General features: G+C 43.1%; 1 protein-coding gene across 2 annotated transcripts in view; it reads right to left on the reverse strand.

Moving 5' to 3' along the window:
• LOC121297173 (vascular endothelial growth factor receptor 3-like) overlaps positions 1–19,346 on the reverse strand; it is a 46,311-nt gene that overhangs the window by 20,729 nt on the left and 6,236 nt on the right. For both annotated transcript variants that reach the window (XM_041223278.1, XM_041223277.1), the window contains 4 exons: positions 5,481–5,577; positions 4,676–4,956; positions 743–867; positions 369–546 (listed from right to left, as the gene is read on the reverse strand). In XM_041223278.1, coding sequence (XP_041079212.1) covers positions 369–546; positions 743–867; positions 4,676–4,956; positions 5,481–5,577 — 681 coding nt within the window. The remainder of the gene's footprint in view (positions 1–368; positions 547–742; positions 868–4,675; positions 4,957–5,480; positions 5,578–19,346) is intronic.

Genomic DNA, 19,346 nt, shown 5'->3' on the forward strand with positions numbered 1-19,346 from the left:
ACATTCCATAGGCATGATATATTACTGATGAACACTGACCAGTGTGACCACATGGCTTCACCTGGAGAGTGTGGGGTTCTTTTTGCAGGACTACGTATAACAGAATGCATTGCACCTGCAGCCATATGGTCACCCCACTTACTTTAGGAATAGTTACCTAAGGTAAAAGCCTAGGAAAACTGCAAAAAGACTGTGATAAACTTTTATAAGGATGGCAGCACTATAAGAAGCAGTGACATGGTAAGTTTTACACCACAAGCATGGCCAATACAAATCTTCAGCTTGCTTAGCTGGCACTGCAACGAGTTGGGAGTATGTCTTAAGCACTCAAACTAAAGATAAAGTGAATATGCAGAAGCTTGTACTACCTGAAATGTGGGAGAAGAAGAAGGCGGAGCGAAACTGGACCTTGTTGATCTCAGTGTGGCAGATCACCCCCGAGAGACCGGAGTTGCTGAGGACCATCTCCCTGGGGACAGACATGCCTCTCTTGTTGTTCCACGACATCAACTTTCTGTCCAGTGGGACAAAATGACTGTTCTCATACTGTCAAAGGAAAGCAGCACAGAGACAGGGTTCAGATTGGCACGCTCTATCTCAAGGCAAAGCTCTTGACTTAGTTTCTTATATCTTGACCTATGAAATAAATCAGTGACCAGGGGGATTAGATGTTCTACTGGATATTGTGCTGCACACAGCAAGACTATGGCTGAAAAGCGCTGAAACCCGCAGAGATACCCACGCGGAGGAGAGTGACGTTCAGGTCTGGGACAGACACCCGGCACGGCACCTCGATATGTGTCCTCTTGGTGATAATGAGGACCCCCGGCTGGCTGTGCTCTCCTTTAATGAAGGGCTGAAGCAGATCTGAAAACAGGAAAATTGCACATTCAAAATAGGAAATGCATAGAAACGGCAAGATTTAACTCTCAGGAGTTTAGCAAATCAAAATCCAAAGCTAATGCATTTGCAAGTCGGAATGGAGTAGAATCTAATGGAACGTGGAAGTAGATCTGCATGCAATTTTATTAGCAATTACATACAAGCATACAGTTTCACAATCCATGTGTTATTGTATTCATTTCACATCACAGGGCTGGTTCAAACGATCGAAGAACCATCTCTTACAATGAGAAAGTGACACTGTGGAGTGGAGTTCTGTGAGCAGTTCCAGTGTGAGAGGGCAGCAAAAGTCAAAGCTTTCCTTCCAATAGTGCTCCCTGCTGCTGGTGTTTTTAAATATTTTGAAATGGTTCAGCACTGCTTTCCCAACATGTCTGAGGAATCAGCAATCCTCCAGACCTCAAGGCACCTGACAGGGACAGATTTACTGCCAGGTTTGAATTGCTGATGAATCTTTTCAGGCCCGTCTCATCTTTTCAGTACCCATCACATGCCCGCTGTACAGAAACCCCACATTAAAACACAACAGATCACTTCCATGAGGAGTCCGGTCACATTTCCCTTGCTTTCCCACAAACACACGCCGCTTAGCAGCAGCCCGCGCTGAGTCAGCCACACAAACGCAGCCTCTTGTCACAGCCGTGCTGCTGGGAGTTCACTCAGAAACCTTGGAACCTTTAAGTCATTCCTGTCCCAGGAGCCCATTGTTGCCTTTTAAATGCAGTCATTCTTCCAGGTTTATTTTTGATAACTATTTAATTACACTAACGGGAAACATAAGCTGGTTTAATAAAAAAAAAAGGTACAAAAAAACAACTTTGAAATACTGATCTGTGCAGAAATCTATGCCAAAAACAAAACGAGATATGACCTCAGAGCACTCACAGCACTACACTGACTACTAGCGCAGTTTGCCTTCAGTTTTAAAAGCCTACACTCTACCATGAGTGGCACATGTAACTGCATAACAGATGGTGAGATTTATTAAGCCCATACATTATGCTTCATATGAAACACTTACAGTACAACTTATTTCTTAGTAGATTCTGATACAGTGGTTTAGTATTTCCATCAGTCACGGCCGTCGTTTCTCAGTTAGAACAGCGAACTTGTTGTATCTTTACACTCCAGAGGTTCAGGGGACAAGCACACTGGCTCTGCACATGGTCACACAGCAATCTAATATTACAAAGTACACTAATCCAATGATGACCGAATTAAGGGAACGTGTTTCTCAGGCCGACCGGACCATACACAGCTTTAATTTACCCCTGTTCTGAACGAGAAACAGCCCGTTTCCGAGGGGTCATGGGGAATATGTAGCCCCCTAAACTGGAACCACATGCAAACCATCCTCTCGGAGTGCCGGGGCCATTTGGACGTATTCATTCTGCTTGGTTTCTGTGATTTCAGCTGTTTCCGATCACCCCCTGGAAAGATCTATGGAAACTGTTTTGGCACCTTGTCAAAGGAGATTAGCAGGGAAGGGGCTTCACAGAGAAGCGGCATGCTTATGTCCTAGCTTGCCAACCCCCTCCACAGGCAGAGAGGTTCAGGGGTCCAGTGCTGAGCTCCTCCGCAAAGCTACTGCCTGAACTGGGCATGAACCCTGGAGAAAATTACAGAATCAGACCTGTGTTCAAAAAGGTTCTGAACAGACACATGACACTGCCCGGCACAGCCACCCTGCTGTCTAACAGCCTGGCATACATTGTCCAGCACAGCCCTCTTGCTGTCTAACAGCCTGGCATACACTGCCCAGCACAGCCATCCTGCTGTCTAACAGCCTGGCATACACTGCCCAGCACAGCCATCCTGCTGTCTAACAGCCTGGCGTGAAACACAGCTGCAGTGAAAGTGTGCCTGCCCTGTAATTCAGATCAGTAGCAGTAAAAGTGTGCCTGCACTGTTACTCAGGTCAATAGCAGTGAAAGTGCCTTTCTTGTAAAATGAAATTACAATGCAGCGATGTTCAACTACACAGTACAGTGCAGGTGTGGTAATGGATAATGTCGATTTCAATTTGCAGTATATATATATATATATATATATATATATATATATATATATATAATATATATATATATATATATATATATATATATATATAAAACTAAGCTATTAGTTTGTACAAATATTCTGCACACTTGTATTAAGCAGGGCATGTAAGAACGGTGGATAAGAAGTTCTGTTGTGGACAGTCAAATGAATTAGGCAGAAATAAAACAGAGGAATCGAAAAGCTTTGCTCAGTTAAAAGATCATACCGAGCTCTCTGAGGAGAGTGGACACAGGTCTATTAAAAGTTTTTAACAGATGTCAGAATATAAATACTTTACAGAATGAGCTAATTTTACATTAACTTACATTTTTCATACTTGTTTTTACTAAACAAAAGTAGCACCCCACCCCAATTTCTTATACTATAGATGAGGAGTCAGTGAATGCTGTAATCAATTGAGCAAAATGACAAAACAAAAAATGTACCCCAGTTTATTTGCATCCACTTTTTGTTATTTACGGATGATCAATTTTTAAAAAATGTCAATTTCTTTTACTGGCCGTCAGTAAGTTACGGATGGTTGGCAACTCTGTTCAACTGGTCATCACGGTACACGATGGCAGTTAAACTGCCCCTCTTCTCTGCCCCAGCATTCTTCACTACGAAGCACAACGATGGGGAGGGAGCTCCAGGCTAAAGGGCTGCCCGGTCTAGTCTATCCTGCACTGCCTTTCAAACTGAATTCCATAGGCGTAAGAACAAATCCTACAGCTGGCAGCTGTTTTCAAAAGACATTTATTTTATTTTTATTTTTTTTTCTAAGACAGAGTGGCAGGCATTTTCATAAAGTTGGATTTTGGATTTCAATATATTGCATATTTTTTCTGGCATGTATTTAAGCCAGTTGCAAAAATAATAATAATAAAAAATTATCTTGCTGTGACTGGTATCAAAAGACAAAGCCTTCGGGCACACTTCTAACTAAAACCTTGAATGCAAGTGTTTCCAGTCGTGAAGGTCATGGCTGGCCACAGGGGGAGCAGCGACCAGTTCTGCAGCTACCTGATGATCAAACACACATGCCAGCGACAGGCCAGATGACCCCAGTCTTCCAGGGCTACAAACAGACAAGCATTACTGTATGTGCCAGGTAGGTCTTAATATTCAAATCTGCATTGCTTTCAGACTTTACTGTATTGATTACTGTATTGATGCCAGATTTTATCAGATTTACCAGTCTGGAATGCTTTTTGTTATTTTTTTCTTGAATTGGGATGTGTCAATGAACTGTAATGAGCACCGCGCTGACCTCTGATGGGACGTCCCGTGTGGCGTGGAGTTTTGAACAAGCTTCTCTCTTGCGTCATCGGGTTTCAGGATGTGCCTCATTCAGTCCCTGGCAGTGCCAGGCTGCTTATTTGTTTGTTTAAAGGATTCAATTGGAAAGATGCAGCGGGGGTAAAGTCTCAGTTGTACAGGGTCTCAGCAGGCACAAGGCAGCATGACAAGCCCTCATATTCTAAATGACAGCTCAGGTGACATCATACACTGTAGCAGTGCCTACAACACTGAGATGGAATTAACATTATTTAGTCTTCTGCTATATGATCCACTTAATATGGTTAAACCCATAGAATTACAGCCTGTGCAATAACTGCTGTACAGTGCAGATGTCCTGTGTAATAAAACACAGCAAACACTTAATAAATCATGTCATCTTATATCTTATATCTGGCTGCTCAAACTGGGAGAAATTATTTCTGTGTCTCACCTCTGACGAAGACATACGTGCTGGCAGCAGTGGTGCCGTCGATAACCGCCTTGATGTCCTGGTAGAAGCAGCGGTAGTACCCGGTGTCGTTGGCGAGGGCTCCAGTCAGCACCAGGGTTTTGCAGTATGGTTTCCCTGGCTTGCCCTGGCACTCCCGGGTGGACAGCGAGTGCTGGCTCCCTGGCAGCTCTGTGGGGGACAGCTGGTCTTGACGATCCTTCTCTTCCTGTTTGCTGAGGCCCCGTTTACCGGGCCAGGCCCAATCCAGAGAGTGCTGTCCCCTGGGCAAGGCAACAGCACGGGTCATTCCATTGTATCGACAGCACAGCAGAAAACAAAGCACAGGGCCACCGAGACTACAATGAACTTTACATGCTCTTGTTTGGAATAATTACGAAACATCAGAAACAGTCACTACATTTAGGAAATTAGTTTTGATCCCTATTCTAGAACATAAGTAACTTTATACATTCCCAAATGTACAAAAGTATGACACACACGTATTTTAAGTGATGGACAGTGACGTGTTGTCAACATACTGCCAAAAAAATACTACTGCGCAGCCAAAGATCATACTGGTTCTCTATACCTTCACAATATGTAATTACTTTAGGATTTTTGGCAGTGACAGCTCTGTGGCTGAAGTGCAACTCCTGTTGCTTTGCTGGTTGAGTTGTTTTCCCATAAGCATCGGAGTTCAATTGGACACACCATTCCTCAGGTGTAGTGGTGGCATGCAGGCTCATGTTACAGTAAAACCCGGAATTTTATTGTGGTTCTGAGTTTGGACAGCAGTCCAGCTTACCTGCATGTAATGTTCAGTGTGTCATTGGAGTTAATCACAAGCTCGTCTTCTGGGCTGTCAAGAGTGGGTGGAGTCATAGAATACCCAAGCACCTGACCTGAGAAGGGGAGAGACCACGGACATCACATGACTTTACTTTATTGATTCATTGAAGTAGTGCTTGTGGATTTGAGTTCTCATGAAAAAATCCTGACGTTCATCACGATCAGTTTCTCCAACAGAAACTGTGAATTGTGCCAAAATGATTGCACAGACCTTACTGCACACTTTCAAACAAGTTACTCACAGGACTTCAAAAAGACCACTGCGCTTTGTGTGAAAATGTTGCAGTTCACTATAATTTTACTACGGTTATCGGTACTTACCTTTGATTTACTATGCCTGTCTGTCTACTATGTCTTACTACACTTGCTATGCTTTTACCCTGCTTTTACTGTGCTTTTACTATACTGCAGTAAACTTTTATAAGGGTTACATCAAAGTTATTCCAGATCTAGAAAGCTAGTGCATTCACTCATAGTCCATCTCGCCCCAATGGGAGAGACCAGGTGTAACTGCCGATGGAAGTGTTTGGAAGGGGGTGGAGAGACGGCACAGTGGACATGACAGATACAGTGCAGGGATGGGTTTGGTGTCTATGGAAGGAGTGGAGCTGACAGCAATGATACCCTGTACTATGCCTTAGCCACATCTGACCGCAAAGCAGCCCTAACCTTCAGACTACTCAACACTCAGCATGGCTCTCCAACCCCGCTCAGCTCCCATCACTGACGCCATACATTTTGTGCAATCCCAGCCAGCCAGGTGCATCCTGCTCCCTCTGTGTACAATGGAAAGAGCTGCAGCCTCTGTAAATATTTAGAGCTGAACTTTACACCCCCGTTTATAAACCTCTCAGCAATGTGGAGGGCAGCTTTCACTACGAACTTGCTTGCAGGGCAATCAAAGACCTTTACTTTGTTTTTTTTTTACCTCCTTCTTCCAATTCACCAAAAAGCACATTTCTGATTTTAGCTTAAACTGAAACTTCAAACAAAATCTATATGCATAATTGTAAAACTGGGAGGATCACTCTCCTATTCATTTCAAAGTGCTGTGTGACATTGTGAGATATCGCCATGGTTCTCTTGTAAACATATTTTCGTTAGTTGTTATTAATTTAAATGAGCGCATAGCCATTGCATATCACAATATGACGCTCCAGGGTGTGTGGTGTTGTGGGATGTTGCTACTTCTCAGCTTTTTCCTTTGCCTCAAAACTGTGCCTGTGCCACGGAGACACACCTTGGAGTACCATAATGCTTAACACATGCATATTTCATAAATATGAAATGAATTTAATTCATATATTTTAATTCATTTAAAGAGATGTGCCTCTCCCTGTCACACAGCTTAGCATAACACTACATACAGTGCAACAATATTTTGATTGTGCAGTATGGAGGAGCGGGGCTCCTAATGAGAGATAAAGCAGCCCCAGGATCCTTGCATTACAGAGCCTAATCAGCCCGTGGCCATTCAAATAAACACGGCTGGACTGTGGGACAGTGAGAAAGGAAATTCTCATCAGGATGGCTCACACCTCCTCTATTTCTGGAACAGCACGCTTCCGACCCCCTTCCTAACACAGAGAAACAATTAGGAAAACGTTCCCTCGGCAAAGCTGCCCATTCGGAGCAGCCATGTCCTTTTAATATATATGAAGATACAAGTTGTATTCTTTTCAATATCCTACAGCATACACATCTATTCCCACCTGCCATTCCTGTGACAGAGCTCTGGCACTGTTAATAAATCATAGCAGAGACAGGGCACATCGGCACTGAATTAACTCCCTGCTAAAACTGAAACATCTTTAGAAAGCACAGAGTCTCTGAAAGAATGCTGTGGAGTTTCTTGTTTGGCAAGGTTAAACGTGAGAGTTGATATGGCAGTAGCAGCAGCGTGTTGATTGATGCGTTTAACAGTGCAATCAAGCTCGCATTCTGGATTTCATTAAACTAATGCCACAGCCATTACAGTAAATCCTGTGTAAAGTAATCTGAGGAGCTAATCCTAATTGAACTCATCTGCTGCTGTACAGTATTCTCCATTAAAAACAGTTTTAATTATGTTCTTTTGAAATGTATAGGGCAGTAATTCTGCCATGTTTTTTTAAAAGATGCTTTATCAACCAGCTCTGGGCTTTACAATGCTTCGCTATGCTTTGTCATGTTTTCACTATGCTTCATAACACATTGCTATGATTTTACTATGGGTAGCTGTTACAGGGGATTCGCACACCTGGAGGTTTGAAGCATATTGCCTATTGAACCAGAGATGAAAAAGCAGCAGCAATGTTGAAGACCTTTTATTGGATCAACACAGAGTTTTCAAGTCCACATGGGTCCCTTCATCATGTAAAAGCCAATTTGTGGAGAAATACTATAGCTGAAGTGTATGAGTTGTGTATGAGTTTTTTGATAAAATACCTACAAGGCTAAGTTCCCAATGGGCTTTACTTTAAACTGTAATAAACATGACTCTTTACAGAAAGCAGCAATGTACTCAATAAGGTTACCATCAAGCCAGACGTGAACACATCAGACGTCTGATTTAGGGGCTTGCAAGCCGTCTTCAGCTGTTAGTTATTAATTTTAGATTTTAAATAACAACATGGAGTAAAGAGTTTAAAGAATATAGGACCTGGCTTTCAAACTCAGTAACTTCTTTGGCTATCGACTAGCCTTGATAAATCTCACAAGCATGTAACAACAGTAGATAAACCCACAGGAATGATGACAATTCAAATGTTGGATCTCAAACAATGTGGTGCTGAAAACAAACACAAGCTGTAGAAGAACATTCACAGCAGCAACTGACCAGAGCAACATGAAAGCCGGGAGGAGAAACAGACCAAGGTAATGCTGTCAGGAGCGGATTACTGACGGTTGATACAGAACATTTTAAAGATGCTGGCTTATGTTACCTGTTATGAGCATTCTTGGCTCACTGTTGAATGAACATGTGGTGTAGCAGCTTCTGTTTGAATCAATGTTTCTTGTGGCTGTCAAGAGACCACCAGAACACAATCACACTTCTGGTCAACCTGCAAAGACTACTCTGCACCAGTGGTTAACAGTTTAAAACAAGCCAGAGAAGTCATTTCCCTTGACCTTTTTAAAGAGTATTTTTCACATTCACAAACCAATAAACTGAATTAATTGAACACACTGAACAACTAGCGTGAACCCTCTCCCTGATCACTACCTGGCACTTCAGCATCCACATCTACTTCATCTAAACTTCTGAAATACTGGCAATTGCGGGACAAAACTGAAAACCCCCATAACTGTCACTCACCGTGAGGCTTTCCACCAAAAATGAAGAAAAATAACAAAAACATTGATCCGCGAGGCTTTTTAGAGCAGATGCCCATTCTGTCTATTCATTCCATGTTTTCATAATGGCCCTCCACGAGGAATGAGAGATGTGTGTTTGTCTTTAGGGACCGCTGGCTCCGCAGTGAGAAACCTACTGTACTGGAAGCCATGCTCTTCCACTGAGAAAACACTCCTGAGAGCCCACATTCCGGCAGGTTGGCTCCGTTACCCAGTCCTGCAATCTGAGGAGCAACAGGAGGTCAAGAAGAGACTGACCCAGGGAGAGGCAGTCTCCTGGCCCATGGCTCTTAGCTTCTAGACCACACAGCCTCCCTCTGACTGCTGAGCCAACAGTAATATTGAACATGGTTAATTCTGGTTTACCAAGGAAACCCATAATAAAGTAATGGTTAAATAACTACCTGACATGAGCAGCACACTGTGCAGAGTTTTGATCTGGATGAGTTGGGAGACAGCATACCCTGGATCTTAGGGAGTTCAGGGAGGAAACTGGCCTGCATCTCAGGGAGTTCAGGGATGAAACTGTCCCTTCGTGTTACAGTACTGAGGGAGATGAGGCTCAATGATCTAACCACTGGGCTACTCAAACTCACTAATGTTTACAAAGAGGTCAAGCACTTTAACCACTGACTTTCTTAAACCAGGAATATATTACACTGGTCCCCTGTGATGAAGTTAGCATTGCTGGTATTATACTCCTCTTATGAATGTACAGTAGTAGCAAAGAACACAGACCAATACGCTGTCAGTTCAGAGATACACCTCTATGTCCTGGGATCCATATAGACAGTTTTATCAGGGTTATCAGATTTTATTGAGCAGCAGGCAGGCTGTGCAGTTACCAGAGATCTCTCCATCACAATCTTTGTTTAATCTTTGCTTGGCACCATCGAGTCTCTGTAACACTGATAAGGAGGCTACACTGAACATCAAGTTAGTCAATGTAAACTCATTGGATACAGTGCATATATTACGGTTGTATACAGTGTTAATGTCACATAGCCAAGCAAATTAAGCATGCTTTTGAATCCTTAAGTTAAACTGTCAGTGTCTTTGTTACTGCACAAACCGCACTTTGGAGTAAATACCTTCAGAAATGTGACCCAAGTTGGTCTACAGGACCGAAGATCCATCTGAGACTTTTTAATTAGTAAGAAGGCTGTGTGACTTGAGCCAGTATGCAGCTCTTTCCCTAGCAACCACTACACTGCTTTTATTTTGTAAAGCCCAAACTACCAGTTGCTATGGAAGGAAGTGCTGATTATGCCTCTTATAGATGCTGGAGATCTCACTAAGCATATGACAGATGTCATTAACAATTAAAACAATTATTTCTGAGGTCCTTTGGGGCTACAAAGATTGTTCAAGAAATTGATGTTTTTCAAAATGAATGGACACGATCCAATAATTTCTTTAATTTTCTATTTTTCCGAGGTAAGCTAAAACATGACATGCAATCATTTCCAATGAAGTCCTACTATGTACTTTAATTCAGTCACACATGAATGCAGAGCCTTCAAATTGAGAAATCCACCATTTCGGAGATACTGTCGCTCCTGGGGGTTCAATATAAAAGAGAAGCTTGGAGATACTGTCGCTCCTGGGGGTTCAGTATAAAAGAGAAGCTTGGAGATACTGTCACTCCTGGGGGTTCAATTGAGAGTACCAGGCTATGCTCTGGTGTAAATGCACCAGGATAGCTTTAGCTTGGGTGTTGCTTTGTTTTGCATAATTGTTCATTTTGTTTATAATAAAGGTGCCCTACCAAGCGCTTACACAGCAAGTGCAATCTCCCGCCTCTGTGTCTGCTGTTCCTGCTGCTAGCCTGCTTCACTCGAGGCTTCCTCCCCACAGATACTATACGAACACCACGCTGCAGTTTTACAAGGAGGCAGCACTCACAGAGCCATTAGCCAGCAATTACAAGTGGATTTAGAACTGGTCCTGATAGAGTGGCTGACTAGTTACTACAATGGATTACCAGTGAGGACTATTTAATACAACTGTTATACCATGTGTACATTATGTATATATATAACATTGCAGTACCATTCCACTAACGGTTCATGGAATAGATTTAACTTCTGTTTCGTTTTAGCTTCTGCTCATATATTTTATACATGTTCATCTCTTCCATACACAGAAATTTGTCGTTAACATTCAGGAATGGCTATGACCATTAAAATTCCTGTCATACATAGATCTTTTCCACATGCATTTCAGCAATTAAGGGCAGATTGAAATGCCATATGTTGCATTAGTGTTTGGCCATCTGGCTGGCACGCTGTGGAAGGCGAGGGATGTGGGTGACAGAGATGACTGGCAGTCTGGCAGAACGAGACCCCCGACAACCTGGCAGGGAGCGGCACATTTGGGGTGAGATGTAAAAACGATTTGGGAGTGAAACACACTGAGAAACAGGCCCCTTTTCCAGAGCTGCTTTATAAACACGTCTATCTGAACAATTCCTAGCATGTGTTCTACGCAAATCTAATTAAGGTTGATTAACAAGAAATGTCATTTGAATTTTGCTGATTCCATAGACCTTGGCATCTAATCCATTCAAATTCAATAGCATTCAGAATTAATTAATGAAACACCTTGACCTACAATAACAGAGTCCCTCATTACTGACATATTTCTGAGAGAATGCAGAGACATCCTAATTGTACTGATCAAAGCTTTTTTTTTCTTTTTTTTTTTTGCATCTTTGAAATTCCCATTTCTGAAATTAGATCTTTCTTTATAAATCTTACCTGCAGCTACTGATCCCAATAACTTTTGCCAAAGTCAACATTTCCTTAAGATCACATCACTACTCATACAAAGAGACGGGTGGCTTGATGACTCCCAGATCTATTCCCTTCTGCTACCAGAGGGACTGTTGGCAGCCCTGCTCCACTAAACCATGCCAGTCTACAATGAATGCATCTTCTCAGCATGCACAGTGAGATAGAGCTGTCAAACTCTTTTTGTGTATGTCACACAAGTTCTCATGTTCTGCGATAACAAGCCATTCTTTGGCAAACAGCTCCAAGAAAACACGCTCCAGATGAATCAGAATCAAGCAGACACGTCTTGGCTAGTGCCCTCTTCAGTACGCTGAAGTATAAACACGAGTTGCAAATGCTTTTAGACACCTAATTCGAAGACTACTGTAAAGAAATGAGTCTCTTGGCCTTTCTAAGAAGCAGACGTGCAATTTGTCTTTCTACTTGACTTAAGCTTAAGCCGTCAATGCCCCTGGCACTGCCCTAAGTGTCTCTGCAGTGCGTTCAAAACTCAAGGTGCTTACATGTCCTGGAGCTTGTGTGTTAAAACTCAGTTCTGTGTGTGGAAGCTCTGGCATTAAAGGGTCTACAAAGCATGAACACATGTCTGATTAGACCCATCATTGTTCAGTTGTACCAAACTTTGATTGACTTCATACGTTTGGCAGGAGAAAACTCCATCTGTTAACACTGACTGAAAGCAAAGCCCACTGTTACAATGTCTTACTCCCAGCTTCCTCTGACAACATACCAATCATGTGCTTGGATCTATATGTCAAAAACCTGAAGGGGTTCCAGCTTGCAATTTTGGTCAATTACCTTCAGCCTCATGGGCTTTTCTCACTGAGCAATGCATTACATCATGCAATTGCTTGGGGTCTTTCAGAATGACGTTGCAGAGTTAGTTATAATTAACCTGTACATGTAAATATTATTCATTAATGGCAAAGTGAAGTTTGATATAATGGCTTAACTCTGCTCTGTTGCTATTCTAACAGAATGAATGAATCACTTTCTTCTGCTGAGATATGTTCAGATCAGCAAGGGTCTGGGACTTTAAGGAGCCTTGCTGAAAGGTCTCATGTGAACTGGCAGTTTTATTTTAGTGAGCGATTAACATCATGCCGAGGGTTCCCAGCTTCTGCAGTTCTGAAGTCAGTTCCTACTCTTAACTTGCAAGGATACTGAAGTTGGTGAGGGAGTGATTCGTTTCAAGCTTATAGGATGAGATAACAGAGAACTCTGTTTACAGTCAAGGTTGAATTATGGATTAATATTGTGCCAACCGGCTCTCTCTCTGTTAAAAAGGTTGAGAGCTGGCACTACAGACATTGCATGGCTAAGGGATTGACATGGCATTACATTAGGAGACAGTCTCACTGAAGCTGGACACAAATGGGTTAAAGTACCTTGAAAATGAAATGAAATCAGAGCGGAATTCTGAGCCGGAATTCCCGCTCCAGAGGTTGGATCAGGAGACGCTCTCAGGTTCATTCCCAACACCCCTGAGGTCATCACGGAACAGGTTAACCCCCTGCTTAACCTCTGTGGATGGAGTGTTTGTAGCTCGGTGTGCATGGAAATACATACTCCTTCATCTAATCGCAATGTTGGTGGTGGACGCGATAACACTTGATGATTGGAACCAAAAAAGCACGCACTTTGTTTTGAGTACGACGGTGAGGGGTTCTATGGTTTGCCTCGATTTTTCCTCTTTTTCTTGGCAGGGAGAAGTGAAGTAATATGGGGAGGTGGCTTTTTAAACACTGCAACTGGGGATGGTGGCTCATTAAGGACAGTGGGAAACAAGTACATAAAAATGTGTTATATCACAATCACAAGATATATTATCTTGGGATGTCAACATTTTAAACCATTACATCGAGATCACAAAATTAATTTGCTCAGGATCTAGACGTAACATGTTTTTATATTTATTTTATCTATGTCCTCAACGAGCCACCATAAAAAAGAGAGTCAGACTTTTTTCTGGAGTCGAGGGGGCCAGTTACAATGTTAATTAATGGGGATGCTCGTTAGAGAGAGCAATTCGCTTTTAATTTGTACAGCGAAATTCATAAAACAACTCTTTAGGATCAACAAAATAAAATTACAAAATAGTGATAAAAAGATTACGATCTTCAGGTGCAGAAAATGCTTGTGTAAATAAATGTGATCTGCAGTCTGGGACATAATGATGCTGGTTTTGCATATAAGGATTTTAGTGTCTTGAGTGTCTTTGAGTGTCTTGAGTGTCATTGAGTGTCTTGAGTATATTTGAGTGTCTTTGAGTGTCTTGAGTGTCCTTGAGTGTCTTTGAGTGTCTTTGAGTGTCTTGAGTGTCTTGAGTGTCTTTGAGTGTCTTGAGTGTCCTTGAGTGTCTTGAGTGTCTTTGAGTGTCTTTGAGTGTCTTGAGTGTCTTTGAGTGTCTTTGAGTGTCTGAGTGTCTTGAGTGTCTGAGTGTCTTGAGTGTCTTTGAGTGTCTTGAGTGTCTTGAGTGTCTTGGAGTGTCTTGGAGTGTCTTTCATCCACAGTATAATTTCTCAGACTAAGCTACATTGTGCAGTTATACTAAAATCATCGAGTTGTTTTTTTAATAAAGCAGCCAATCAGACCTGCCAGTAATGCCCGTGTTATTGAATTTGGGAAACTACATATCAGCAGGTGCTTACACTTCTAGCAGGGGAGAGGAAGTTTAATAGATTTGTAGATTTGTACAATTTAAAACTGATTGTAGCCATTACTGAATTACTTCTATTACCGCAGGCTGAATGCATGTTCGAACACAACAGCGTGCCTCATCTAATTTCATTTCCCCCAAACCTGCAGGCCCCTGTCCCATGGGTGGGTGAGGTTTCTTCCTGAATCGTGGGATTGAGGAGCGGTCCTGAATCTTCTCATCACAATCAGCAGGGGCCCAGTCTCTGGCCTGAACGCTGAAAAAGCATCACTTCACTAGTGGATGCCAAGGACAAATATATTTTATTTTTTTATGAATTACAGATTTTCAGTTCCCAGAACAAACACACAGAAAGTTCTACCTTCGGCCAAAGCTGTGATCTTCGCAAGACCCACATAATGCCGCCCCGAGGGGGGGGGGGGGGGGGTGGACCGGTTGTATCGCAAAATAAATATAGAAAAAAAAATGTAATACCAGAACTGTTGATGGAAATCTAAGGAATGCAAGAAGTCATACAAATAGAAAAAGCAAAGAGAAAAAAAAGGTTTAATAGTTTTGTCTCTTGGCAAGAGCCCTGCACTGCATCGGCTAGAAATAAAGGTACCCCCTCCGATCTCAAAAGGCCTCTGGGAAATGCAGTTTTAGAGATCGGTCTTACTGGAACAGATAAACAAACCCACTGATATTATGCTTACCTGATGGAGGGATCAAGGGGGATATCTTGTTGCTGACAAAACACTGACAAAGGAAACAAAGTCAGAGTCTCTGTATAAAACAATTTGAATTTCTAAACGCATTGCAATACTGAACCGGGTACTGAAGACTGAGTAGGCTTGAAGAAATAAAAAGATTTGCAACACAGGCTACATTGTATGAGATACAGAGACACATTGTTAACATCAATTAATAACTTATATAGCAGGAATTAATGTTAAAGAGATTGCATGGGGTAGACATGTAACTGCAACATTACAACCCAGCACTGAGCTACTCAAACCCACTGCCTTCCACAATGCAGCCCAGCACTCTCACCACTGAGCTACTCAAACCCACTGCCTTCCACACTGCAGCCCAGCACTCTAACCACTGAGCTACTCAAACACACTGCCTTCCACACTGCAGCCCAGCACTCTCACCACTGAGCTACTGAAACACACTGCCTTCCACACTGCAGCCCAGCACTCTAACCACTGAGCTACTCAAACACACTGCCTTCCACACTGCAGCCCAGCACACTCACCACTGAGCTACTCAATAACACTGCCTTCCACACTGCAGCCCAGCACTCTCACCACTGAGCTACTCAAACACATTGCCTTCCACACTGCAGCCCAGCGCTCTAACCACTGAGCTACTCAAACCCACTGCCTTCCGTACTGTAGCCCAGCACTCTCACCACTGAGCTACTCAAACCCACTGCCTTCCACACTGCAGCCCAGCGCTCTAACCACTGAGCTACTCAAACACACTGCCTTCCACACTGCAGCCCTGCACTCTAACCACTGAGCTACCAATGTTCTGGCTTTTATTTGTGCTCATGGTAAAAACAAATGACCAGCTCCTCAAGATGGGTTACAGTATCAATGCCTCACACTATGTGTTGTGTTCTCGACGACATAAATGAATGCAGCTCAATGCCGAGCATTTAAAAGGGAAAGGGGCTCATTTCTATCTATTGCTTTCTCTAGGCTGGCTTCCTGGTGTCCTGGTAAGATTCGCTCTCTTTCCTTTCCTTCCCTCACAATGACTGACATGACATGAGTTTGTGGAGCTCTTTATTCTGTGCAGTGCTATATCCCACAGGTGTATCCTCACAGACAGACTGACAGGCATGCATAGACAGTAAGTAATAGGGCCAGGAGCAGTGCATATGGCATTTCATAGATGGACATTGCCACTGCTTGAGCTGTTCCAGAGAGAACAAAAAAAACCTTTCAAAGTAATTACCAAAAAAACCTTTCTCATATTGGATGTCTATGTTGTCATTTCATTCAGTCCCTCCACAACACACTGTGGGGTTTCTTTTTACTTTCCATAAATTGTGATGACCCATTGTTCTCAGAGGAAAATCATCCCACCTGTACACACACACACACCCCTAAACAAACACACACACACACACACACACACACACACACACACACACACACACACACAAACACACACACTGACACACACACACACACACACACACACACACACACACACACACACACACACACACACACACACACACACACACACACCCCTAACACACACACACACACACACACACACACACACACACACACACACACACACACACACACACACACACACACACACACACACACACACACACACACACACACACACTGACACACACACACACAAGCAGACACATTTTTAAATAGTTCTGTATCCGGCCTGGAGCTGGAGGGCAGCCAGGCCACGGAACAGATCTCCTCCCAGATTTGTGGAGTCAGCAGCCTTTGGGATCCCTGGAGGAGGCTGCCGGGCACTTGAGTAGGGGGATGAACTGTGCACACAGACAAAGTAGGCCGGCTTCCCGGGAATCTCTGAAGGACCTTGTTTGCTGTATTGTTTTGGCAAGGACAGAGCTCCAAGAGCGACTGGGTTATTTACTGAATGTCTATTTGCCTCTCGTGAGTTTCCTTTTTCCTGTCTCTAGATCTGTGCTCGGTGAGGATGTCTCAGTGACCATCTGTACTGACTTCCTACTCACAGCTCCCATTCCAATTATCCCTTCCTGTCCCCTGCTCACGGCCCACAGGCATCTCGATTCGGGAAACTAACAAAAAATAAGTGTTTTCATTTACAATCAGCTTGTTTTTGATGTCTCGTCATTTATTTAGAAATTATTTCCGCAGCAGGACAGCTCATCTGAGCTGCAACATCCCAATTCCTGCCATCACAGTGCTGCATTTTCCCTGTTTCTAGGCCGAGGCGCAAGGAGGTAACGGAAGGACTTCACTTGTTGTCAGTCACTTTGCTGGGTTTTTCTTCTATCCCAGTCCTGAGTGTCAACCATTGAGCTACGTTGCAGTGCAATGTTAATAATGTCACATGCCTTTCACCCCTGAGCTGATAAAACCTTCTATATGTATTCCTTACTGTAAATAATAATTACAGCCAAACTTTCTTATAAGACCTCTATAGATAGACAGTCTTTATACAGGTGGTTTAACTGGGGAAACATGCACAGGGGATTCCTGACAGGTGTCACTATTACACAGGTGCTCTGTAATACAGTATTCACAGTAACTGGCGTGTTTAACAGGCTGCTCCAGCCACAAAGAAGGCCATTGAGAAACTGAGTTCTTGACACTCGTCCCTGTGCTGCGTGGAGCTCGCTTTATCAGCGGGAGGCAGGCTGATCACGGTAAGTGCTGAGCGTTTTGTCAAGGGAGCTAAATAAAACCGTCAGCGTGGAGCGGAGCAGGCGTGGGGGGTAGGGGGGAAACGGGACACTTCCACATGGCTTGCCAACAGCCGCTTTCCCATGAACCCCCACTGACCTTCCCTACCAGGACCAGGAGAACCGCAGCTCAGGAAAATCAAACACAGTTAACACATTCAGCGCCGGCACTGCCTCATACACATAGATATACACACACACACACACACACACACACACACACACACACACACACACACACACACACACACACACACACACACACACACACACTCACACGCACACACAAATACCCCCCCCCCCCACACACACACACAAATAAACACACACACACAATAAACACACACCCATATTTGTGTGTGGTGTGTCACACACAACACGTGTGTGTGTTGACTCACACAGTGTGTACAAATTAAGGATGAAGGCATATTAGTTCTTAAAAACGTGTTTTATAAAGTGGGACGTCCCCTGCAGGGGTCGGTTTTTCAGGAGTTACTTCCTCAATTGTGGAAACACCCCTGTCAAATGTTGTTTACAACACATGTGATAGTAATACATTATACCCCCCCACCTCCACACACCCCCCCCCCCCCCCACACTCACACACAATATTCCAAAATGAAAAACATCTCAGTTTACTTAACCATGTGATTGCTGTCTCTTGACAAACCAAGCACAGTGGCCCTTAATCAGCCTTGACACAAACAAACAAGCAAACTTATTTGAAAAAGCCCTGTCCGGATGTAAAAAGTACGCATTTAAAGCAAGCTGAAAAGGAATTTTTTTTTTTAGCAATCCACTTATAGAGGACAAGCATTTTCATTAAGGCTTAGGAACAAATGTATTTACTTTGGACCCAGATCTCTGAGGAGCTCTGGAGCCAAGCTGATTACACTTATGAGCAGCCTCCTAGGTCAACACTTCCAAAGAATATCTGCCTCTCCAGTACCATCAAGGAAACTTCAAACCAGCCTGTAGTAACACTTGTACGAAGTGTTAATGTGCTGGGCTTCAGGGTGGAGGGGTAGAGTAGAGCAGTGAGCAGCACTGTAGTGCTAGGCTACAGTGGGGAGTGTCCTTACAGGGGAAAAACAATCTAAATAAAAATCAAATTTTTCATTACAGCAAACACAAAGTTAGAAAAACAGACAAGTTTACAAGCAGCTTTCCAGCTACTTTGGAAAGAGGATTGGCAACCTGCTTTTTCGCGTAAGAGAAAACAATGAACAAACAATTTGAGCTCAGGCTTCTGTGTCGTAACGAGCGAATCTTCATATTCGCAGAGTGCGCAGCAAATAAAAGCAGAAGAATAGCCCTCAGGAAGAGGGAATCGCAGTTACAGGAACTGAACTGAAATGAAGTGGAGCTGCTGCTGCTGCTGTTGCTGCAGAGGTTGACCTCAGAGAAGCTTTGAAGACACAAGAAGGGTGCGCAGCACTGCACGCGTCGTGAAAAACTTTTTTTTTTTGGTGTACAAACATGTGTGACACTGTTGTACATGTGACCTGGAAATTGGGATTATATATATATATATATTATATATATATATATATATATAAGTGGGGGGAGTGACCTCTACCTGTATGGTATTGTATTTATGTTTCCAACGCAATA

The sequence above is a fragment of the Polyodon spathula genome, chromosome 22, assembly GCF_017654505.1.
Source record: "Polyodon spathula isolate WHYD16114869_AA chromosome 22, ASM1765450v1, whole genome shotgun sequence".
In the NCBI taxonomy this organism is placed as follows: Eukaryota; Metazoa; Chordata; class Actinopteri; order Acipenseriformes; family Polyodontidae; genus Polyodon; species Polyodon spathula.